General features: G+C 32.5%; 3 protein-coding genes across 5 annotated transcripts; all 3 read left to right on the top strand.

Moving 5' to 3' along the window:
- The first annotated feature begins 10,179 nt into the window (after positions 1 to 10,179).
- LOC113863563 lies at positions 10,180 to 12,772 on the top strand. Its single transcript, XM_027497193.1, has 5 exons — positions 10,180 to 10,281; positions 10,408 to 10,794; positions 10,876 to 10,931; positions 11,152 to 11,354; positions 11,474 to 12,772. The coding sequence occupies exons 1-5, from the start codon at positions 10,186 to 10,188 to the stop codon at positions 12,757 to 12,759; spliced, it is 2,028 nt and encodes a 675-aa protein (XP_027352994.1). The 5' UTR covers positions 10,180 to 10,185; the 3' UTR covers positions 12,760 to 12,772.
- A 5,831-nt stretch (positions 12,773 to 18,603) lies between these two features.
- On the top strand, positions 18,604 to 19,719 carry LOC113862999 (ribonucleoside-diphosphate reductase small chain). Its single transcript, XM_027496353.1, has one exon. It carries the CDS (start codon positions 18,705 to 18,707, stop codon positions 19,692 to 19,694), a length of 990 nt encoding a protein of 329 aa, XP_027352154.1. The 5' UTR covers positions 18,604 to 18,704; the 3' UTR covers positions 19,695 to 19,719.
- On the top strand, positions 19,575 to 24,455 carry LOC113863000. 3 transcript variants are annotated; one of them, XM_027496357.1, is made up of 8 exons: positions 19,575 to 19,656; positions 20,207 to 20,313; positions 20,424 to 20,464; positions 21,334 to 21,391; positions 22,267 to 22,360; positions 23,401 to 23,485; positions 23,559 to 23,624; positions 24,118 to 24,455. In XM_027496357.1, exons 2-8 carry the CDS (start codon positions 20,223 to 20,225, stop codon positions 24,229 to 24,231), a joined length of 549 nt encoding a protein of 182 aa, XP_027352158.1. In that variant the 5' UTR covers positions 19,575 to 19,656; positions 20,207 to 20,222; the 3' UTR covers positions 24,232 to 24,455. The 3 variants fall into 3 exon arrangements, with proteins under 3 accessions (XP_027352158.1, XP_027352155.1, XP_027352156.1); XM_027496354.1 differs by lacking the exon at positions 19,575 to 19,656 and adding an exon at positions 19,802 to 19,852; XM_027496355.1 differs by lacking the exon at positions 19,575 to 19,656 and adding an exon at positions 19,827 to 19,973.
- The last annotated feature ends 291 nt before the right edge of the window (positions 24,456 to 24,746 follow it).

The raw sequence follows: 24,746 nt of genomic DNA, 5'->3' as shown, positions 1-24,746 counted from the left end.
AGCTCAACCCATTATGATCCCAAAATAAAATAAATTAAAAAAAATTTAAAAAAAAAAGGAAAAAGTTGAAATCAAATCAACATCAGAACATTAGCAGAATTTTCGCTGGACATGCACGTCTATTTTCTCAGCAATCTTCAATAACCATAAGTGAAATAATAATAATAATAATAATAATAATAATAATAACAGTAAACTTCTTTTTCTTCTCTTTTTTCTCCTCTTTTTTTCTATGTTTGGGTCTAAAGATCTATTTTTCTTTGTTCTCTCCTCTTCTATACCTCTCAAAAATCTTTTTTATCTAAAATAAATTTGTCACATTTGATTTTTCAATATTTTCTATTTTTTTATTAAGCATCTTTTCAGACAAAAAATTGGTCTTCACAAGTAAGTATAATTTAAAAGATAATTTGAGTCTTGATAATATTTAATGGTAATATAGTCTAAATTTGTTAAAAAAAAATATTTATAAAATTATCTAGTATTATTTTAGGCTAAAGGTTTAAAGTGGAAGCCTGTTGGCAAGATATTTACTTTATGAGGTATTATTTTCAAATTTTAGCTCCTTTTTTATGACAGAATAAATTTTGTTTTATAGTATGTATTGTTTTATGATTGAAAGAGAGTTTGAATTTCTTTAGAGATGCTTTAGGTTACGATTTATTTTTATTTTGGGTTAATGACAACTATTTGAGTTTCTACTCCCTTACTGATAAGATTGTCTAAGTCATTATGGTCCTTAATTTCTTCATTATATGAGGCTATGTTTATCCAAGTTTTGTAGGCAGATTGATTAACTTACTATCTTATAAGGCTAATTGTATTTGGACAGGGAAAACATAGTCTACTTTAATTTACTTTGTTGTTTTGTTGATAACTTATGTCAACCTATTTTTGACTCATATATATACATACATATATTAAAATATACTTTTTTTCATAATTAATATTTTTTAAAAGTTAAAATATTGTTAAAAAATTACTAAACTTATGAGATAAGTATTATGATATTTTAAAAAATAAAGTAATCACAAAGATTATATTAAAAAATATGTTTTAAAATAATATGTTGCTAGTATTTTAAAATATATATATAAATAAAACAATACAAAAATTCTTGCACTACTACCCCATTTTTTTCTTTTATGATTTATTTACTATTGGTTACTTTTTATTGTCATTTTATAAAATTAATAAATAGCTAATAATTTTTTATGATTTTATCCTAATAATTAATGTTTGTTTAATAAAAAAAATGCTACTTCCAGTCTTACTTTTAAAAACTAATCACTAATACAAGGATGTTGCTAATCAATGTTCTAAGAAGATTCGTTAAGGAATAAAAGTTCAAAAATTTCTTTAAAAACACGTTGGATTACATTAAAAATCACTAGAGAAGTTTATCAATTATATGTTTTGACAAAAGAAAATCTTTCACTTTTAATTCCTTAACCAATACTCTTAAACATCGGTTAGCATCTTTCATAATATAATAAATGAAGAGTAGAATAAGAAGTAAAGCAAAAAAACGTAACATCAATGGCAGTTAAAGCTAGCCAAATGGGCCAACCCAATCAAACCAACTTGAACCTGTCCAATGAAATGCAAGGATTGAATTTTAAATTTTGAGTACGAATTAAATTTAGACATTTTTAGCTCGATCCGATCAAATTTAATGCAATTTAAACCCACAGAAAGGCAGGTTTTACTCGGTTTTGGCATTATTTTTGCAAACCTGAATTCCATGCAGGTTTTTTCAACTCCGCTCACTAAAGTCCACTACTCACCGCGGGCCAACTCTCACTTCTTCTTTTTTTTATCTGGATTTATTCGAATTTAACTTAGATCCCATGCTCGAATATGGTGTAAGAGATTTTTTTACATACATGATAACTTAAACTTAAAACTTTACTTAAAGTATGTCAAACTGTTTGTCACTTAAATCAATTTTATTGATTTTTACATTCACATTTAAAATCAAATAAAAAAATATTGAATATTTTTTATTTGGTCCTTTTAACTTGAATTTAAAGATATATATAATAAAAAATAATGTATAATAAATTTTTATAAATCCGACAGTCGTATTCTTTGAATGAATGGATTACGAGCTGGATCTTTGTTGAATGTGGCAATTATTATATGTCCGTAAATTGTAGCTTTTAGTTTCTCTCCGAATGAAGGATCGCACAGGGAAAAAGAATAAATGCTCTTATAAATGGATGAGGAATGGTCCTGAACCCATGGTCCTCACTTCTCATTCTTATCTCCAATTACAAGATCTTGAAGTTTGGACTTGGGGACCATGATTCCACCAATAAATGCTTGTTTATATTAGTTTATTCTCATGACAAAAATATATATTAGTTTATTTTGAAAAAAAAATATTCACATTTTATTATAATTTATTAAGAGAATTTTTAAAGAATATTTTTTAAAAATAAATTAAAAGAAACAAATACCAAGAATTTTTTTATTTGAAAAAAATAAAAAATCAACCTTTTAGTTTAATTTTAATGTATAAAGAGGGAAAAATTATCTAAATGATGGGATTATTGCTTAAACATCTTACAGCTGTAGGAGATCCATTTACTGATCATCCGTTGTTTCGAGAAACTCTTCAGTTTTTTTTTAGTTTTTTTGTATAATTAAATTAATGATGTAAAATTTATTGAATGTTAACTATATTTGATAAACCCTCTTTGAAAAACAGTAGAAACATGTTATCAAGCACACTTTTTTTTAACATATTTTAATTATTGGTTAAAATTTATTAAAATCCAAAAAAGCATGAAAAAAATTATTGTTTAATTAAAAGTAAAAAAGAGTCACATTCACTTGATTTTTGTAATTTTTTATAAATATTAGTATATAACTATACAAATTATAAGGAATTGCATATCATAGCTATAAGCAAGCTTCCTTGAGACTTATCCTATTGAATTAGTATCATGCGAAAAGAGTTATATGATAGAATTACAAGTTTATATAAGACTTCAGGTAACTAAACTATCTTATAATTAGAGGATGGGTGCACAAATTATGCTAACTAATGGGACAAGTCTTAAGGTAGCTTGCTTATTTGTGCCTTAAATATGATTGATACTCAATTAGTCTGAGGAGGTGAGTTATTCGTGGTGAAACGATTACGTGTAACATATAATTTGGAGTGGACTTTTCAATAATTAGGTCGTGATAATGTGATATCAAGTCAAAATTAAATAAATATTTTTTATCGAATATATGATAAATGTTTTAAATTAAAGAAAATGGCAAATTTATTAGCTTTCTTACATGTTATTTCCATATTTAAGCTTTTATACTTAATTTAGAATTATTATTTTTATAGGAAAAAAATACAACACTTCCTTTTTTTAATTCCTTAAAAATGTGTAAAATTAATTAATATTAGTGTATGCCTTTTGAAAAACTTGAGTAGTGTAACCACATGATGTAATAACCCGGCAACTTATTCGGGACTGACAATTGTCCCCACAAACCAACACGAGACTTTTCAGTGTGCTTTGTCCTCACTCGCACACTTCTCAGTGAACTTCCTGTAAGGTCACCCATCTCATAATTGCTCTAAGTTAAGCACGCTTAACTTTAGAGTTCTTAAGTGATAGGTTAACAAAAAGTAAATGCATTTTATTGGTATAAGTAGTCTTAATCAATTTCTTTAAGATATCCTTAACTGTATACACAGTCTCTGGATCCCCCTCTCATTCCGATGTAAGTTCGATTCATTCATGTACCCCTTACCGCCGAAAGCCTGTTAGGTAGTCGTTCCTTGTCCGTGCCGGTGCCACATTGCACCAGCGATCACTCTCCGCCCTCACTTAGCACCTGGGTGTCACATACCCACCAGCTTCTGCGTGGTTCGTCCTCGAACCACACCGTACTGGGAGAGAGGCCTGCTCTGATACAATTATTGTAACAGTCCGACAACTTATTCGGGACTGACGATTATCCCCACAAACCAACACGAGACTTTTCAGTGTGCTTTGTCCTCACTTGCACACTTCCCGAGAACTTCCCAGAAGGTCACTCATCCCATAATTGCTCCAAGTTAAAAGTTAAGCGCGCTTAACTTTGGAGTTCTTAAGTGATAGGCTACCAAAAAGTAGATGCATTTTATTGGTATAGGTAGTCTTAATCAATTCCTTTAAGCTATCTTTAACTGTATACATAGTCTCTGGATCTCCCTCTCATTTCGATGTAAGTTTGATTCATTCATGTACCCCTTACCGCCAGAAGCCTGTCAGGTAGTCACTTCTTGTTTGTGCCACATTGCACTGACGATCACCCTCCGCCCTCACTTAGCACCTGGGTGTCACATAAATTGTAACACTTTAAATTTAATTTCCATAAATAAGAAATTTCGTAAATTTTGGAGATAATAAAATTTTTATTTTTAATTCAAGTTTCATTAACCATTTTAAATAAAGGAAGGGGTTACAATTTATATCAAATAGTTGCTATAAGACTTATTCAAATACAACAGTTTTTCAAAATAATATCCTAAGTCCTATAGCAGTTCCATCCACCCCTTCACTGAGTCCGGTGCTAATCCTTTTGATTAGCTGAAAAATGAATGTAAGGGTGAATACTCTACACTACCCAAAAACACACAATAAACGTAGAGTCTCACCTCCAAAATATTTTCAATACATTAACCAAATGCAAACACAAGCAGCATTTCACATCCATAAGTATAATTCATAAACCCAATGCATATGCATGCCAGTCACATTCACTACAGCACTGTGATCACAGATTTACACCATGAATGATCGTCAGTTACCCCCGCCTCACAGATACCATGTGGGCAGTCACGGGTCGCTCAGCAAAGGTAATAGTCAGAGGTCTAGTCAGAAAGAGAGTGTGTGGCCCGTGGTGCACCCGTTTCGCAGTCGGTGTCACCACCACTCCCTCTTCCCCAAGGTATTTCTACCATCCTCATCTCCCACACCCTAGTGTATCGCTAAACCATTCACAACACATTACAACGGCGCTAACACGCCCCAGTCACACACATTTCAATATACGGCACATAACCCACATTTAACAGTACACGGCACTAGACCCATATTTGTTCAACTATACGGCACTAGGCCCACATTTCATTTTCATAGCACACACAACCCTTAGCATATTCCCATTCATATTACACGGCCCTCGAGCCCACATTTTCACAATGTTCATTCAGATATACACACATGTATAAACAGCACAAGTGCCCACATCACATATCTCAGCAATTTTCTACCCTCTACTCAACCACATCACAATATCTCACAAAATATCAGCAAATCACACATAAAGGAGTAGGGTAGAGTCCCCCCTTACCTCGGATTGATGTCCCACACGCTAAATCCACCAAGAAGTATTTCTCCTCACGGATTTCGTCCTAAACACATGGAGAAACTCTTTGAGAATCCAGGGAAACCACGAAAATAGAGAAAGGGGATGTAAAACCGAAACCCTAACCATTAAAACTCATCTCTAAGTGTTTCCCACACGGATTCAACCTTCAATCAAGCTCCTGAACGACTTTGGAGGCAATTTAATCGGTGGAAAGGGCTTTGGGAATGAGAGGATCGAAAGAAGAGGGAGAAATAACTCTCCCCGAACCCTAACCCCCTTTAAATCCTTTTATGGTCGCGACACTCTCGCTACAGCGATATGCCCTCTCGCTACAGTGAAAAAATCAGAGAAAACTGCACTCTGATTTCTGCAGAATCTCACTACAACGAGACCCTCTTGCTATAGCGAGACTGCACTCAAAAATGCACCCCAAACTATCGTTCTCTCGCTACAACGAGAAAGTAATAGTTTCAGTCCTTCTTCTCAGGGTCTTATCTCACTCTGCATTTAGGCACTTAGCCCATTTCAGCCCAACTAGTCATGCATACACACACACACACATATATATATATATACATATACATATTCACAACATATATCTGAAAATACACACATGAATATACATTTAAATTTATATAATTATTAATAAATAATATTACCAAAATTTAGGGCGTTAGACATGAGTTGCTTAAGTTAGTTGTTTTTATGGGTCCACAATTTGCAAATAAAATCTCTATTTGCTTCCTCTTGGTCTTATATTCTCTTCATAAATTGTAGGTGTGACCAAATTAATGATAAAAGATCTGTATCTCCTTTCTTTATTTTTGTTTTATTTTTATGAATTTGAGTGCATGTTTACTGATTCAGAAATTTCATCATACTAAAATTATTTTGAAATCTATCAAGAGAAAAAAAATTTGGTATTTTTATAAAAAAAAAATAGAACAAAAATTATGAACTTGCGAATTGTGAATGATATCCTAAATTTTTATAGAGAAAAAATATAGGTATCATAGGAACTTTTAGAGCTATTACGCAATTAAAATTTGAATTTCATCCGAGTAATCCATGTAATAAAAGTATGCATGAAATGTATCCAAGAGAACATGTTAAGAAACATCAAATATACTTTATTGAATAATTTAAATTACTATTAAAAAATATGAATTGAATACTTTTGATAATTTTGAGATAATGAGTATTCTTATTTTTAATAAAAAAAATTATTTTAATTTCTTTACATGCCTCCTGAAGTACACTTTAGAAAAATCGTTGATAAAAAAATAACATAAAACACATGTAATGTACTACTACGCTTAAGTTTTGTCCTTGTATTGTCATTCTTAAATTTTTATTGTTTGCCATAAATTTTGGGGAGAGAAAAAATGAGTTATAGATTGAATGGCAAGCGAGCAGTTAATGAGGTACGTGAACTAGCATTATTTAAATAAGCAGTTATGATGAGGCTGACAATAATAACTGAGGTAGTTGTTTGTAGCTTTTTGGGGTGTCTCTTCCATTTATAGCTGCGATGAACGTTGGACGCATAAATGTAGTGCTAACAACTGCATTATGTTGTCTTACCTACAACCGCAACTCCAACTCCTCCTCCTTTGCCTTTTCTTTTCATCATTTTGGCTTCAGCGTTGTAGTAATTTCGGCTTGTACTATGGCCACCCTCAAGTGTCTTCAGCTGTGCGCTTGTGTTGCATTGATGGTGGTGGCTTTGTTGTTAATCCCAGTTGAATCAACACTTTTGGTTTATTTCAAGCGCGTTCCTCCACCTTGGTCTAGCTCTTCTAACGCTGTTTTCCAGTATCTAGTTGAGAGGTTGGATGGTTCCAGTGCATGCAGTAGAAATACTTGTTCATTTTCATGTGAGGTATGCAATTTCTCTTTACCATTTATAAGGTCGTGTATAGGTCACAGTTTATCTATGGACACGAGTCTTAATAACAGAACATTATGGGGTGGTTCGATTCCTGTAGCTGACCCCGTTTGATGGAAAAAGGTTTGGTTATTGTTGTGGTAGTCAAACAATTTGCAATGTGTGTGCATTTGGTGTGTACAGACGATCTCTTTGAAAATGTTATTCCCTCATTGTTGTTGAAAGTGTTCATCCAAGTTATTGATGATCAAGGTATTTCGCTTGACAGCTTGATGGCAAAGCTTACCCTTGCCAAGCTAATGGCATTTTGTTAAAGAACTTAACTCTAAACCAGGAGCATAGTTTGCTTCTCAATGTCAGTACAAACAAAGCAGAAAGAAATTCGTCACTTTACTCATGGTTCATTGGTGAGCATTCATTTATTTATATTATTTCCTTCTCACCCCATTTAAGCCTGATTCGCTGGTCACAATGCTAATCTTCAGTAAAGCATTCCGGAGCCTTGCTAATGATTTCCTCTTCACTCAATAGATGCAATACCCCCAACTGCAGTCATTACTAGTCAACAGACGCATACAAATGGACAAAAGATACCAATTGATATCACATTCAGTGAACCATGCACAGGACTGGGAGGATTTGATTGGCTAAACTCATCAAACTGTGATGTAAGTTGATTTCTAATGACGAGCATTGTGTTAAAAATATCTATAATTTGTAGTTTTCTTTGAAAATGTTGACAACATTTTGACTATGTTTTAACTTCTAAGATTATGGTAGCTGGTCCTGCCCTCGTGGATGCATCCTCTTTACAAATTATTAGACCAGGCGTCAAATATAGCCTTGATGTAATTATCTCCTCAAAAATTACATATGGGCGTGTTGTAATCACAATGGCTGCCAATAGTTGCGCTGACCAGGCTGGAAACCAGTTCATAAGGACCAATGGTTCTACTTTGACTATTCACTTTGGTGAGGTTCTAGTTGCACGGTTCAACTGTTGACTTATAACCAAAGCCAATTGTTAACCAGTGTCTCCAAACACTGGTTAAAGAATCAAAAGTAAAAAGATTTTGTCAAAAAATATAATTAATAAACTTCATTTATGATTTTCAATGCAGTCTAACACTTTTTTTAAGAAAAGCTTGTCAGCATCACTTTCCATTCCTTAACCAGTGCCCCAAGGGCACTCGTTAGCAAAATCCTTCAACAAAAAATTATTTTTATGGCACTTATATATATTTAAATATGGTTGTCTTAGATAGAAGGCCGGTAATGGTGGACTTTTGGACATCTGTTCCATCTTATGAGTTGAAAATTAAAGGTATCCCAAGAACAGTCATTGCAACAGGCAAACAAGAAGACCTTATAATTTTCTTGGATTTTAGCATTCCTATAAGAAACTCAACTGAGCAAGTTCTAAATGCACTACATGCTAACTCTGGTGTCTTGACTCCTCTCCATGGTAGAAGCAATGAGACCCGCAGATTTGGTTTTAAAGTAAGAAAGAAATTGTTTTAGTATGATATACTTCCTATTTTCTTACCATGAATATTAGTAGAAGTCATATACTGAAAAAATTAGAATATGAACTGATACTAACAATTATATATTTATATCCCTAACTACTAATGGGCTTCATTTTGTAGCTCAAGAGCATACCCACAACTGAGATTATCACAATTGAATTACAAGCTACAGCAATACTTGGATGGACCGGCACTCCTGTCTCTCCTGTTGCTCCTATCACATTCCTTTATGGTATTGCATCATCTGTGCTTAATGCTTATGATATTAATATTCATTTTCTTGGTAGCTTTAACTTCAAACCAATTACCTTATTTTACATAGACACGATGAATCCCAGTGTGGTACTAAGGACCAGCTCCCTCGGTGTAACAAGGGATTTCAACATCAACATAATTGCTGAGTTCACAAAGCCAGTATTTGGCTTTGGGGCCTCTACGGTAGAAGTCTCGGGAGGAAGATTGATAAGGCAGGTGTAGTAAACTAACAGCAAGCATATATTCATATTAATATTATTTTACACAATGGCTCAACGCATAAAGTTGAGAGTATTTAATATTATATTTCATCAAGGGTTTGAATGATGTTGAAATTTCTCCTTTTCTTCCATGTAGGTTTAAGGAGCTATCAAGAGCTTTATATTCATTGACTGTCCAAGCAATGACAAAGAAGGTGGTGTCAGTTACCATTCCTGCAGGGAAGGTAACTGATATTTCAGGAAATGAAAATTTGGCATCTAACCAGCTTGATATCAAGCATTGTATGAATATCTCTTTTTCCTTCCATATGATTCTTATAATGATGATTATTATATTACACTTCCTTTAGTAGCTTTCAAAATTAAATGCTCTATTTCAATATCAACAGAATTCAAGGTTGAGCACTATGCACTTACATATGGATAACACCTTTGTTTAAAAAAACTGGACCATACCAGACAGTTCAACTAGAAAACCTGTGAACCTGATGGTGTCTAGTCCATTTCAAAACTGATGTTGAAACTGGTTTTTAAAACATAAACTCACATAATAAAGTAATATGTCATGCATTAGAGTATCATGATTTTTATTTTTCTGGTACTCACCTAAATTATTTGCAGAAATACATTTTAGTAGTTTGTATCTAATACACATCTCAGCAGGTCTAGAATTAATCAGCTTTTCGCCGTCTTTTCCTACTTTCACACTAACCAAATTTAGGCATAAAAAATATGCCAATCTAATCGGAATGCAGAAATAAGTGAAAAGCCATAACTTTATTACAGTGACAGTGCATGAACCATATAATGTTCTCTATGTTTGACTCACTCTAATATCATATGTTCAGATTCCACCCCTGCAATATCCATTGCACTGTACACATTTGTGAGTGCCGGAACGGTAGCAACATCACTAATAACTGCTATGGTTTCACTCTCCTCCGCAAATTTAGAAGCAATAAGCATGCTTGCTTTGGGAGGCACAAACTGTCCTGCTTCCAACCCATCAATGAATCTACATGTAAGCAAAGAAACTTATGTATGGTATTACAACTAGAATACAAACACTTTTCAATTGTCAGAGTTCTTCTAATGTATACATCATCTCTATTTAAGGGTTACCTTACAAACATTGACACTTTTACAGGGAATGGTTGGACACCTACAAGTCTTTGCCCTTTCAAGTTGGTTTTCAACTAATCAATTTATCAAATACTCTGAGACAACAAGAGGTCTAATGTGGCTCATACCTCGTCACAAACTTCCTTGGGTAGATTTTGACTCTTCATCTTCAATCTTGGACAAAGAGAAACATCCAGAAAGAAGTAATGACTTGTCTGCAAGAGAGCATTCTAATAACAGAGATCAACGACAAACTGATTTAATGAATTTGTCTTATATTGAACACAAACTACCATTTCCAACTGAAATAACCACCAAATCTGGTCGGCTTTATAATCAGCACAATGTAAGCAAGACAAGTACATTGTATGGTCTACCTCTCAATTCAATAGAATATTTCACTTACTTCTTGGTGAGTTTAATATCAACTTTAAAAGCACTACAATACTACATGAATGGCCACTTGTTTGCAACTGATTCGTTTCCCTTGTAGAGAGGAGAACCAATATTTGCTGGCAATGTCATCAAAGGAATGGAGAATCACAAAGGGTAGTTAGCCTTACAATTAACCTTTATGTTTAAACATCAGACTCTAGGCAGTCACTCACACGTCACACCTAACATGGTCGCATAAACAAGACTTCCAGTTTGACCAAACAAAACAAAACAAGACTTCCAATTTATTATGTTCATTATTGACAGGAAAAAGGAGTTTCTGAATTTGCAAGATTAATTAAGAAAATTTGAGATTTGTTTTTCTAATCAACAGGTGGCAGGACATGGAGATGAACTTATTCTGGCTGGGTGCGGTAGGAGGCTGTTTAATTTTAGTTCATGTTTTCATGATATTCATCCTAAGAAAGAGGACAGGGGGACCACCTCAAGGCAGTTTATCAGTTCCTAGGTTTGAGCTCTTTCTTCTGATTCTCATGCTACCTTGTCTTTCTCAGTCATCAACATTTGTAATAAAAGGTAAGTGACTAAACTTGACAGTGTCCAATTTCAGTCATCTGTATTTACCGGATTCCAAAACCAATTATTTAAAGATTAAATTCATGTATTTCATCCTTTATGACTACATTTATATGCAGGTGGAACAACAGGGGGAATCATTACTGGGGTGTTGTTACAGGCAATCCCTGCAGCATTCATCTTGTCAGTATTGCTCTTTCTGGTTATTGCAATCTATTCTGGAAGTTTTGCCCAGTACAAAGAATTCAAACAAGTAACTGATGAAGAAGAATGGTATATTAAGCTATGGTTCTTTTCTGTTGGGAGGCCTACAACCGGAAAGTGGTTTAACAGGAAAAGGCTACCTTCCTCTTTCCTCTCACGCTTTGGAATTCTCTTTGATAATTGGAAGGGTCCTCCAGTGCTAGTTTTAAGTGATCAAAATGAACTGAACACCATAACCAAGTGGACTGAAAGTGGCCAAAGTGGGATTGGGAGAATGAAGACAGTCAATTCAGAGGACAGCAATGAAGAAAACAAAATTTCCACATTCAAGCATGCTTTAGGCTGCATGAGAGCATCCTATATCATCCTTGACTTATTAAGAAGAGTTGGTTTGGGAATAATATCAGTAGCTTACCCGTCAGAAAAATTAAGTAAAAGCCTCTTTGCATTGATAATTACATCAATACAGTTCATTTATCTATTTACCACCAAACCATACATCAGCAGAGGTGTTCAGGTAGTGGAAAGTATTTCTCTCTTGAGTGAGGTAGGCATGTTTGGTATCTTAATCCTTCATAGTGGGTCAAACTCAGTTGAAGCTAAAACATGGGATTTGGTTATGTTGTTTCTTCTACTATTTACCTTCATTGTTCAGCTTATCAACCAATGGTATGCTATGGTATATTCCCTATTAAAACTCTCACAGCCTCAGAACTATTCCTTAAGGCATGGAATAAAGTTTGCAGCCAAGGGACTTATCTTGCCGTTCCTTCCAAGCAAGCATTGGTCTAGTGTGATATCCACTTTCTCCCAGCCAGAAACAGACCTTTCAGTCAATCCTACATCTTCAGGAGCAGAATTTGAAAGAAGAAATAGAAACGGATACATGGATCCAATCAGCGCCATGACTGCCACTGTAGTCCCTGTGCAAAGTCCAGGTACTCCCAGCCCCAATGTTATTGAAAGAAGAGATCCTACAACTTCAGAGACAGCTGCAAGCACGCATATTGAAGTGGAAGGTAAATGGCTAAAGGGGCACAAGTCTGGGCTAAATAATGAGCTGAAGATGTTAAGGGAGCTTGCAAAAGCTAGTTTCACTGGGGATACCACCAGGGTTGATGAAGCCAGTACTAGCTACACTTTAGGTAAACAACCTTTATCAGGTGAAACCTATTTTGGTAATCCAAAGCGAAGATACTGATGCATATGGGGCACACAAGCACATTATCATATCCTATTTGAGAAGATTTTGGGAAATACACATTACTTCAGATTGCTTTGTTTGTTCCACAAACATTTGTATAGTTTCTTCTGTAGCTTTTGTGACCTCAACTTGCTTATGATTCTACATTTTCAGACATTCTATGACTATGACCTATCAAGCTTGCCGAAGACTCGGTGGATTCTTTCCGATTTACACGGAACTGAACTAGAGTTTTTTTTGTTTGTTTCCTTAAGCAAATCTAAAAAGCGGAAAAATAATTTTTACTTAAGTCTCTAAATTTGGCTTAAGTGAAACTCTCTATTCCCTTCATATTTTCTTTTTATCTTCTTTGACTCTTCTGATAGTACCACCGCAACTTCGCTAGTAAATTTCAAATTTTTTTATTTAAACGAAAATTCACTTAAGGTAAATGTCTAGTTTTTGTGTAATTTAAAAATAAAATAAAATAAACGTCTAACTTTGAACTTTCACATAAACTGAAAAAAAAAAGCTACCTGACATTATTTTATAATATAAGCACTTCATCATCTTCTCAAACAAATATATTAAGTTTTATATTTCTGAAGATATATAATTTCAAAAATAAATTTTGGAAGTATAATTAACAAATTTTCAAATTCCAAAATTTATTTCAAACGAAGAATAAAAGGATTTGACCTAAACCTATAAAAATTACAGATATTTCTGAAAAAAAATTAAAAAGTTACAAAAAGTAAAAGATGGTGAAAAAGCAACTCCCAATTTCTTTTTCATTTATTTTGCACCTAAATACTTGACTTTTTTTCATAAATAAATTAAAAATATTAGTTATTTCTTAAATATTTTGAAAAAAAAAATTACATAAATATTCTAAAAGTCACATATAATAAAAGTTGATCCTAATCGACTTTTGTAAAAATTTAAAAATTTATTACATGGAATTCAATTTAAATTAACTTTTATTTTGATTTTAAAAAAAAATTATACAAAAGTTGCTTTTAAAAACTTTGTATTTAGAAGTTGATATTTTCATTCCGTTTTTGAATTTTTTTATATAAAAGTCGATTTAAATTGATTTTTATTTTGATTTTAAAATTTGTTTATATAAAAGTAAACTTAAATCGATTTTAATTCTACTTTTAAATAAATATGTATGGTAAACTTTTAATTTAATTTATGTAATAGTTTTAATTATTAAAGCACGATGGTTTAAGACTTTTAATTTTATGTTTTTTTTTATTGATTTTGGTCTTTTAATTATTAAAGTATGGTAGTGTAAAATGTTTAATTTTAATTGACTTTAAATTTTATGTTCTTTGAAATATAAATGTATTAAAAGATGGTAAATAATAAAGTGATAAATAATAAAGTTTCTTTAAAAAAAATAGTTATATAAATTTAACAATATTACTTGTAATATAAAAAGAAATAAGGTGATAAACAACATACATATTACAATAAATTAAATTTAATAATATTACTTATACTATCTAATACAGTTAATCAATTATATAGGTTAGAAGATGAAGCAGTTAGACATGTCTATTTGGTGTGACTATCCTCTACACAATCCACATCATTTTTCTTTAGATTAATCTTATCCATTTCATTATGAAATCTCATAAAATTTAATTATTTTTTTTGTACTATTATTTATGTGTAAAAACTTTAAAAAAATAGAATAAAAGTAAAAAAATTTCAAAACACAAAAAAGTTAATTTAAATTAATTTTTTATAATAAATTTTTAAAACTTTATCATAAGTGGATTAGAATCAATTTCTATTATATAGACTTTAAAGACATTTGTGTAAATTTTTTTTAAGATATTTAAAAAATAATTAATATTTTTTATTTATTTATGAAAAAAAAAAACCACGATACTCTTTCTGTTTTTAATCGAGCCCAATATCTTTACGGGGCTTTACGGTTTTGCATTTAACACAACACCCGTTGTTTCCATGGGAAATGTATAAAAGTTTTCAAAATCCATAAAAGAAAACAAAAAAAAAAAAGGTGGTCATTTACCGCTCAGAGAAGCTAAGTACTCTCATTCATATACCGAATTGCTAAACGCTCTGCTTACTTCGTGCCACTATCGAGCAAACGATCAAATCGAGATTGCCGCGACAAACGTCGGAACCGCCGGGCACGCCGTTCAGCAAGCGAAGGCGAGGGGAGACGGTTACTCAGTTACTCTGATCACAGACCCGTCAGCAAAATCGTCTCATCTAGAAGGCAAATCAAATCGCGCCACGTAATCAACTAGAACCAGCTACGAAAACAAAATTTTGTCTAAGGACAAAATCGTAGACATATAAAAAAAATTAAATAAAAGACTTTCTCATAATTTTGAAAAATAAAAAAATAAGTTATTTTAAGTTAAAAATGTTTTAATTATTTTTATATTAATTATTTATTCTGTTTTCAGAAGATTTACCCAAATAAAACGTATATATAATGATGAAAGTGTAACATATTATTACTAAAAATATAAATTACAATATATTATAATTAATTTTTTTACAAGTTTTAACAATTGTGATAGAAAGTATTAAAATTAATTCTAAAACAAATAAATCAATGAATATGATTCGTGTATTGAAATGATAACGTATAAATAATAATAATAATATATTTAAAATTAATTTTAAATATTAAAAATATATTTTTATTGTTAATCATGTCTAACATAGGTAGGGTAATTAGTTTCCTTCTATCTTAATAAGACAGCGTGAGAACTTAAAGTATGTTCAAATGCAGCTTATAAAGTATATGCAGAGAAATTATTTGACCTAAAAAGTTGCTACTCATGTTCTTAACTCACTACTTTACATGTGTAGCATGTTGAGTTGCTTAGTTAGCAACTTTTTGCCGCCAAGTAAGCTAACTTTCCTCATCAACAAATGGTATTGCTTTGAGTATATTAGCTGAGCATATGATGTGCATGTCTAATATGCTATCCCAAATGTTATTCTAGCAAAATATAGCTAGAAACTCACACTTCAATTAACTTTTGAGTAGTTTGTAGATCCAATAGTTGGGATTTCAAGTTGGGTTCATGTTAACTCCTCATGTTTCTAATTTATTCAAGTTTTTGGAGTTAGTGAAAAATGTTTTGTATGAAGCTTCATATAAGGGACGATTGCCATTCTGTTCTTTGAGTTTGAACTTAGCACTCATCTTTAAGGAATGACTAGCACCCATATTTTTACTTCCTCAATGATCAACATATCCTGTTTGGAATGATATTAAAGTCTTTGAAGTGTCACATTAGCTAATCATTAAGAATTAGTTTTAGTTGATTTCTTTATCTCATTTAACGAACTCAGCTAGTAACCAAATTAGTTATTCTGCCTTAGTTGGTACCTAATTTTAGCTATTTTATTGTAGGCTATCATTAGTCAAACTTATTCAACTGATGATCTTTGACTAATAGTAAAATTTTGATGTTAACAAAAATAAATTTAATTTATAATTCACTAGTTCAACTAGTATTCTATTAACTTAGTATTTACATAAAGTCAACGATTGGTTCGAGTTTTATAATATTGACTTTGATACAAATTTAATAAAAAATGTCATTAAATGATTTGTAACGGTGTGAAATGTGTATCCATATAAGAACAAAGATTTTGGTTATGTTTATTAATTGTTAATGCTTTCTATTGGGTTTTTTTTTTTATTTGAGTATGTTTCCAAACAAATTTTTAGAGAAAGAAATAGGAAAGCAAAGGTTAAGGGAATGGGTTGTTGTTGGTTTATTCTAATGTTTTGCTCTTGATGTGCTTATATATTGTGTTAGGGTTAGTAAACGAGTCAAAGAACATTAATTGTTGGTGTATTTAGGTAACTTTTAATTGACATGTGACTTGTAAGTTGCTTTTATGTTAATTAGGACAATGCAATTTCTATCTTAGTATAATGCAAAACTAGAGACAATGATTACTTTGTTAGAGGCAAATATGATGTGTCACTTTCACTTTGTGAAAAGTATATACTAACTACCCTAAGTCAAACTTAATCTCAGATGTTCAAATCTTAAATATCCTTTAAATGTTATGTGAGATAACCTTTTATAAATTGCCTTATGAATATTTTTCACTCAAAATTATCAAGTTACTTGTTGCATTAGATTTCTTACACTTAAATACTTGATCATTAGCCTTAAATATCATTCTTATGGGCTTGATATTTTTTAAATAATTGTCATTAAACTTAATTTGAAACATAAAACATAATTAAGAACTAAATAAATTAAAATAAATCACATTTTTTGAATTAATCTTCTCAAAATTTGCTATTTATAATAAGTTTAACATATAATTTGATACGATTGTAAACAATATAAATATTATATTTTTTTTAAAAAATTAACTTAAATATATTTTTAGTTCTTATGTTTTAGTAAATTTTTTATTTTAATTTATACTTTTTTGTAAATTATTTTTTTAGTCCTCTAATTAACATGATTTAACTAAAAATTAAAATTTGATAATATTTCAATGGACTAGATCAATAATAAGAATTAAAAATAAAAAATTATAAAAATATAGAAACCAAAACAAAAAAAAGTTGTTTGAAGGAAATAAAACAAAAAAATAAAAAATAAAAAAAATGTGAGAAAAAACATGTTTAAGCCAAAGAATTTTATGCAAAAAGTTTATGATATATGGTTTATTAATATATGTTAAATACCAATAAAAATTAACTGTATACAGTTATTTTAATTTATTTTTTAAAATGATTATTGTTTTGATTAATATTTTTAAAAAAATTCTCTAAAATAGATTAACAAATATGAATTAATGTATTATTTCTTTTTTCAGATTATGTTTTATGCGTTGATTTACATTATATGGTCAGGCTATGCATTTTCTCTAATTTGGAAATGGTTAAAGGACGAAATATTCTTTCTTAAATTGTTTTGGGACTTGCTCAGGTATAATTATATAATTTTTAAAATTTTACTATGTTACGACTGCAGTTTTTATATTATAATACAATCGATTACATGATATTGCAATAATAATAACGCTAGAAAATGGAAAAATAAAATTACGAATACAGGATGACTTTTGTTTTTATATGGGAAAAATAAAAAAAATTACAAAAATATAGTGTTTTGAAAAAATTTAAAAAAATATGAAAAATTTTCAAAATGTTTTTCTGCATTTCAAAATTTTATTAATTTTTAAAAAATTATCATTAATAATTATTTATTTTAAAAAATTGCCATTAATAAATTTTGACTTTTTTATATTTTAATATTTTAAAAAATATTACCTTTTTAAAATTTTATAATTTTTTATTGTTCTATCAGCATTTACATAAAAAATAATTGTTGACTCATAATGTTTTTTAAAAATACTATATGTTGCATCATATTTGAAAATATTTATTTATTTACGCTGAGACTGGAGAGGGGCGGTGTATAGGTGAGTTGCACAAACCATTGTGCGGGCACATGGTATGGCTTTTGGCGATCACGCACAACACAACGCCAAACAACACGTGACGTACTAATGGATAAGATAGGATGGAAGCGTAACGTGCCTTTCCATCGCACCCCTCTCTCACACCCAAACACCGTACCTTCTTTTCAATTTTAAAGCTTCAATTCCCGCCAACTCAAATTTCCCACCAAAACAAACTCACAATCGAAACCCCAAATTCCACATCTACCCCCTCTATTTCGTCCATCTATAAGGCCATATCCGTAAAAGCCGTGATCCTTCCAACGAAATCCCCAAACTACCCTCTTCAGCTTCAGTCTTCTCCCGCAAGCTTTCCGAAAAATTTTCAAATTCCCCGCTCCTCTCATTTTCAATCTTGATTCCCAATCCCTCTATTTAAAACCCTCAGCCTTCGCCTCAAAACACAAACTCTCTAAACCCCAAAAACCAAAGCCTTAACCTCCAATATCTCCGGTTACGAAACAACAATGCCTGCCATTCCCGAAGAACCCTTACTCGCTCCAAACCCAGATCGCTTCTGCATGTTCCCAATTCAATACCCTCAGATATGGGAAATGTACAAGAAAGCCGAAGCCTCCTTCTGGACTGCAGAAGAAGTTGACCTCTCCCAAGACCTCCGTCACTGGGACTCCCTCACCGACGGCGAACGCCACTTCATCACCCACGTCCTGGCCTTCTTCGCGGCCTCAGATGGCATCGTTTTGGAAAACCTCGCCGGACGCTTCATGAAAGAAATCCAAGTCTCCGAGGCACGCGCCTTCTACGGCTTCCAAATCGCCATCGAAAACATTCACTCCGAAATGTATAGCCTCCTCCTCGAAACCTACATAAAAAACTCCGAAGAGAAAAACCGCTTGTTCCACGCCATTGACACCGTTCCTTGCGTCAAGAAGAAAGCCGAGTGGGCCCTACGCTGGATCGACGCCTCCGATTCCTTCGCCGAACGACTCGTCGCATTCGCGTGCGTCGAAGGGATATTCTTCTCTGGAAGCTTCTGCGCCATTTTTTGGCTCAAGAAGCGCGGGTTAATGCCTGGTCTAACCTTTTCGAACGAGCTTATTTCACGCGACGAGGGGCTTCATTGTGATTTCGCGTGCTTGCTGTATTCTTTGATGAGGAAGAAGCTGAGTGAGGAGCGCGTGAGGGAGATCGTGCGTGATGCGGTGGAGATAGAGAGGGAGTTTGTGTGCGACGCGCTTCCCTGTGCGTTGGTGGGAATGAATGGGGATTTGATGAGTCAGTATATTGAGTTTGTGGCGGATAGGTTGTTGGATGCACTTGGGTGTGGGAAGGTGTATAATGTGCAGAACCCGTTTGATTGGATGGAGCTGATTTCGCTGCAGGGCAAAACTAACTTTTTTGAGAAGCGCGTTGGGGAGTATCAGAAGGCTTCCGTTATGTCGAGTTTAAACGGCAATGGTGGGGCCCACGTGTTCAAGATGGATGAAGACTTCTAATTTATGATAATCACTTCTAGAACCCTTTGCTAATAATATTGTGTACTTGTTACTGTTGTTAAATAGGTTCAGGTGTTTTTACTTTTTAGCGTTAGTATTTTTTTTAATTTAATATTTTGTTCTTTTGTTTGTTTAGTTTCTTGTTGAGAAATGATAAAGTATACTTTCTGTTTACGAAGATTCTTTTTCTTTTTTATTATTATTTGTTCTATAGAGTAAATTTAGGTTTTCGTTTATTGACAACAAGGGCATTAACTCAGGAAGGACAGTTTAAATGGGGTAATATTTTTAATTGAACTGGAGCAATTAAAGAATAATAATTTTCTCTAACCTTGTATCTATTTTTCACGGTAATTTATTTATTTATTTTTGCAAGACTGAGTAAAATGTGAAAAGGTCTCTGCCTAGTATTATTAAGCAAAAAATAAAGTGAACTTGGTGAGCGTTTCAGCTAAGTCACACAGTGTGGCTTATTTTTCCGACGAGAGTGGAGTCTCTTTGTCGTAGTGTAGGTTGTGAGCTTCGTCAATGGCAACTGGGTCGCAGAGCACTGGAATGCTGAGTAGAGAACAGCTTTGTTATCTTTTCGATCATTTTACTTTCCTTACTTCCGAACCTGGTACCTTTTATTTTGGTTTCCCAGATTTGTTGTTTGGCTTTTTGATTGATTGATTGATACCTTAAGCCCGTTTTATTTCTTTGTACTATGGTAATCTTTGTTATCTACAGATGTGAAGAAAAGAATTGCAGAAGCCGTACGGGATAAGCAGGTGGATTCTTTGTTGTCTTTCATCCCTTTTTCGCTTAATTTTTTATTTTGGGTCTTAAAATTCTGTTGAAGCTGTGTATAGCTTATTTCGATGTAAGTTGACTTTGCTATTTATGGTATTACGTATTCAGTTTTCGGAAACGTTATTGATTTCAGGAATTATTAATCGGCTAGTGAATGAAAGACAATTGGACAAAATTAGATGGATTTCCTTATGTACTTATAATATTGTTCTTTTTTAATTAAAATTGGGGTTTTATTGCTTGTTATGGACGTGAAATTCTAATTGTGGTGTAAAAACACTAAGTTTTGAACTTATCTCCCATAAATTGTGTACGTACCTAATAATTCGACTTTGTTTCCTTGTGAGCCACTTCAGTAGTTCATTCTTCCATTGATTTGAAGAATTCGTCAATGAGTGACAGCTGAGCTTAATAACTAGAACCTTTGTCTATGCTTCTTGATCTAATTTTCCAGTTTGATGATTAGTCATCACAAGAGGGCGAGTCTTGGTGCAACGATAAGGTTGCAACCTTTGTGAACTCCAGGTCACTAGTTTAAAATTTGGAAATAGCCTTTTGTGACATCTACCCACTCCTCTAGATGGAAGTCTGGTACATTGTGTTGGCAGCGTTGTCCTTTTTTAAATTAGTCATCACAAACCCAATAGCTTTGTGGTAATGGTTTCATCCTTTTGATTAGCATGTGTGTGTATTGGGCTTTGATTTTATGGAGAGACATATTTTAATGTTGGATATATAAAATTAAAGTGCAAGTCGACGAACATTATTCTTTTTCCACTTTATGTGATAATAGTCGGTAAATAATGCATTTTATTGTCATTTCCTGAAATTCAACACTGATGAGCAGGAAGCTGTTGCTGTGACTACTGCAATACAGGAAGAGATACTCTTGGAGATGGGTGTTGGTATGTTTATTGTATGGTGGCATATAGTTGTTTGTGCTTTGAAGCACTGGTGCCTCATTTTTCATGTCATATATCTGTGCCATCATGACCCAGCTCTGCTGCTGGCTGGAGCCATTGATGCCATCATTGGATATATAATTCCTGCTTGTCTCACGTTGCATCCCTGATTGAAAATCACCTTTTTAGCATTAAAAGAGAATCAAATACATATAAATAATGGATCAAAATCAAAAATCACCTTTTTAGCATTAAAAGAGAATCAAATACATATAAATAATGGATCAAAATCAAATCATCTATTTGATATGTTATGCTTCCTAGTCTTGGTCCTTGAGATGAAAATGAGTTTGACACTAGATACATGATGGGTGATACTATTACGTTAACATGCTAGACATGCCCGTACAAAAATAATTATAAATTCTTTTTTGCCAGAAATAATACTGGGAGTATGGCTTGGATGGAATTTAAGGTTGTATATTGTTATTCCTTGGCCTTTGATTCTTTTCTTTGTGCGAATTCTGTGTTTTCTTCTCCCAAATATTCTTAGAATACTGCAGTTTTCATATTTGATAGAAATGACATCTTTTTAAACTTTTCTTTTATTGTAGACATTTCTTTTCTTGCCATTTTAATTTAGGATAGCATTTTGGTAAATGGAAGGATTGTTTGCAGAATCTGTTTTGTCTTATAACCTAACTTTATACTATTTTATTCTGAAACTTATTGAAAGAAAGAAGTAATACCTGTAACTGAAACAACAGGTGGTGATTTATGCTATTTTATCAATTTCTTGAGGATCTCTTCTGTTTGATATAACCGTTATAGAAATTTTGTTTTTGTTATTATTATTATTATTATTATTCATATAACAGACCCAAGATTTGGTATATCCTGCCTGGGAAAAGTCAGTACTGTATATGACAATGACCGGGATTTGGTGATTCAGTTTTATAAATTCCTTTCAAAGTAAGTGTTCTCTGTCTTTTATATGTAACTAACTCACTTCTACCCTGTTAATATTTTCTCTTCAATTCTTTGAACAAGTGATTTAGAAAGTGTCCATTTCATGCCCATGTCTTCTCTAGCTTTGAGTTATAATGACTTTTCAAGAGCTAAATGATACCCATCCATTAAGGTGTATGTAAGGAGTATGTTACTGAGAGGCAGGAAGCAGCTCTCCAAGTTAGCTTGGTTGTCAAGGGGAATAATTACTAGGAAACATGGATCTCATAAGTGAGAGTGAGAGAGAGCAAACGGTGGAGCAGTGGGGAATACATGGGAATGAAGTAGGTAGGAAATTAATTAGTGAAGGAATTGGGCAGGAGGGTCCAGGCCTCCCAAAGAACCAGGGATATCTGTATATTATTCTGTTGTGAGGAAGAGTTCTACGCTAATTTCTGTAGTAACTTAACTCTGGTACTTATTTCATGCTGATATCAAAAGCAAAATTTTCACCATACTTAAGGAATATGACAATTGCATCCTTGGAATCCGTAGTCTTTACTTATTAGCCTTGAATTAGTGTGAAATGCTTTTATTCATGCCTGAGTGTTTCATTAAGAATTAGCTTAATTGGAGAAATAGTTGTTTTATTTGTTTTGTTAGCTGCTTAAGAAAGCTTTTGAAAAAAACATTTATTTCTCAAAAAAAAAAAAAAGAAAAGAAAGAAAGAAAAGAAACAAGCATGCACTCGGTGGAAAGCTTTACAATGTTCATTGGTTGTACTTATCTTTTACACACTAGCATGTGTTTAAATTAATTTATTGTGTTCGAAACAACTTATAATTCAAATCATAGCAAGAGAGGTTTTAGAATTTTTTTCCCCTTTAAAAGTTCATCTAATACAAAATGCACGTGATTGTTTTGAAGCTACTTAAGAGTATACTTTCTGATTTGATGCAAGCTTTTCCTCTGTCCCTACACAAAATAAAATGCATGAGTTTACCTGGTAGGGTTAATAATCAGTAATGTAATGTGGGATGATCTTATATACCACGATTTGGCAGAGAAGAGATGGCCTGCGATGAAGCAGAGCTTGGAGAAGAAGCATTTGCAGAAAAAATGCACACTCAACAAAAATTACATGAACAGGTAAAATTTAACTTCTGATGAAATCTATGATACTTATTTACACTGCTAATATTGAAAGAATAAAACATCACAGCAACTAGAGATGCTGAAGTACATGCGCAAGTTTCACTTGGATGATCAATCTGCCATCCTTGAGAAGGTAAACACTGGTTTCAAAATAAAGGGAGATTCATTTCAAATCTTGCTTCCAATATGAAAAAAATAACAGCGGCAGTCAATTGATTCATCAACTCTGAATTTTAATTGCATTCATTTACAACATTACGTTGGCATACATATATACTAATTTGGTAATTTGTTTTGGTGCATATCTTAAAATTACAAGAAGTCTTGGAAACTTCTAAGCAGTCTGCTAATGTTATTACTTTTGGCTTTATTAGTTCAGCTAATCAATCAGAATTACATACTTTTTTTCACATCAGAATGATTTATTTCCTTGGTTGTTAGTAGGTCAATTGTTAGTCTATGTTGCTACACACACACACTTTCCAACCTTGGCTTGCTTTGCATGTGGCTTCGAAGCTTGACAATTTCTATTCACGAGATTTTCGCTTTAAAAGTTACGTACGTAAGTAGTAGAAAATGATTTTATTAGATGCATTTTATGTACCTAAGTAGTTTTCTTCTGCCAGTTACACCAGCAGATGGAAAATGGCAATTATGAAAGCGATACGTCCATTTTATCAGCTGAACAAATCGAAGAGATTGTTCCAAGGAAGGTGTCCCCTCTGTATGCGCCAAGGTAGACCCAGAAGCTGGCGTTATTTTTGGACCCATTTGTTAAATTAAGTTGAGACATATTTGGGGTTCAAGTGTTGCTTTCACGACGTTTATTTTGAATTTGCTCATTTCCTCAATCCATGACACTTATTATGTACATTACATTTACCTCCGACACTTCAATACGTTATCAGATCTTTTCATTTTATTCCTATGTCGGAGCTGCTGTAATTCGGAAGAAATCTTGCGTGTTTGTAATGTCAATCCAAATACAAAATAAAGACATAATATATTTAACATGTTTTGTGTTGATATATACCGGCAGTATTGTGATAGAACACTAAATTGATAGGAATTGTAATATAACAAAAAATAAAGCAATTAATGTGTTGCTGTTCTATAGTTTTAGAAACTCTTACAGAGCATGATCTTTGTCCAAGGAGAAGAAAATATTATCATAACTGTCGTTCACGTAGAAATTACGCATTCTGAACAGGACTGCCAAGCCTTGTCCTCAAGGCAGAAATCAAAAACTTCTTGT

The sequence above is a fragment of the Abrus precatorius genome, unplaced genomic scaffold, assembly GCF_003935025.1.
Source record: "Abrus precatorius isolate BTA unplaced genomic scaffold, Abrus_2018 Scaffold3, whole genome shotgun sequence".
In the NCBI taxonomy this organism is placed as follows: Eukaryota; Viridiplantae; Streptophyta; class Magnoliopsida; order Fabales; family Fabaceae; genus Abrus; species Abrus precatorius.
Note: the sequence above shows the minus strand (reverse complement) of the source record. Positions and strands in the feature narration are given on the sequence as shown.

Coding starts and splice junctions, on each gene's coding strand:
- LOC113863563 (XM_027497193.1), top strand. CDS start 10,186: ATGGTTTCACTCTCCTCCGCAAATTTAGAAGCAATAAGCATGCTTGCT. Junction 10,282..10,407: donor ACCCATCAATGAATCTACAT/GTAAGCAAAGAA, acceptor ACACTTTTACAG/GGAATGGTTGGACACCTACA. Junction 10,932..11,151: donor GGAATGGAGAATCACAAAGG/GTAGTTAGCCTT, acceptor TCTAATCAACAG/GTGGCAGGACATGGAGATGA.
- LOC113863000 (XM_027496357.1), top strand. CDS start 20,223: ATGGCAACTGGGTCGCAGAGCACTGGAATGCTGAGTAGAGAACAGCTT. Junction 20,314..20,423: donor TTTCCTTACTTCCGAACCTG/GTACCTTTTATT, acceptor TGTTATCTACAG/ATGTGAAGAAAAGAATTGCA. Junction 23,625..24,117: donor AATCTGCCATCCTTGAGAAG/GTAAACACTGGT, acceptor TTCTTCTGCCAG/TTACACCAGCAGATGGAAAA.
- LOC113862999 (XM_027496353.1), top strand. CDS start 18,705: ATGCCTGCCATTCCCGAAGAACCCTTACTCGCTCCAAACCCAGATCGC.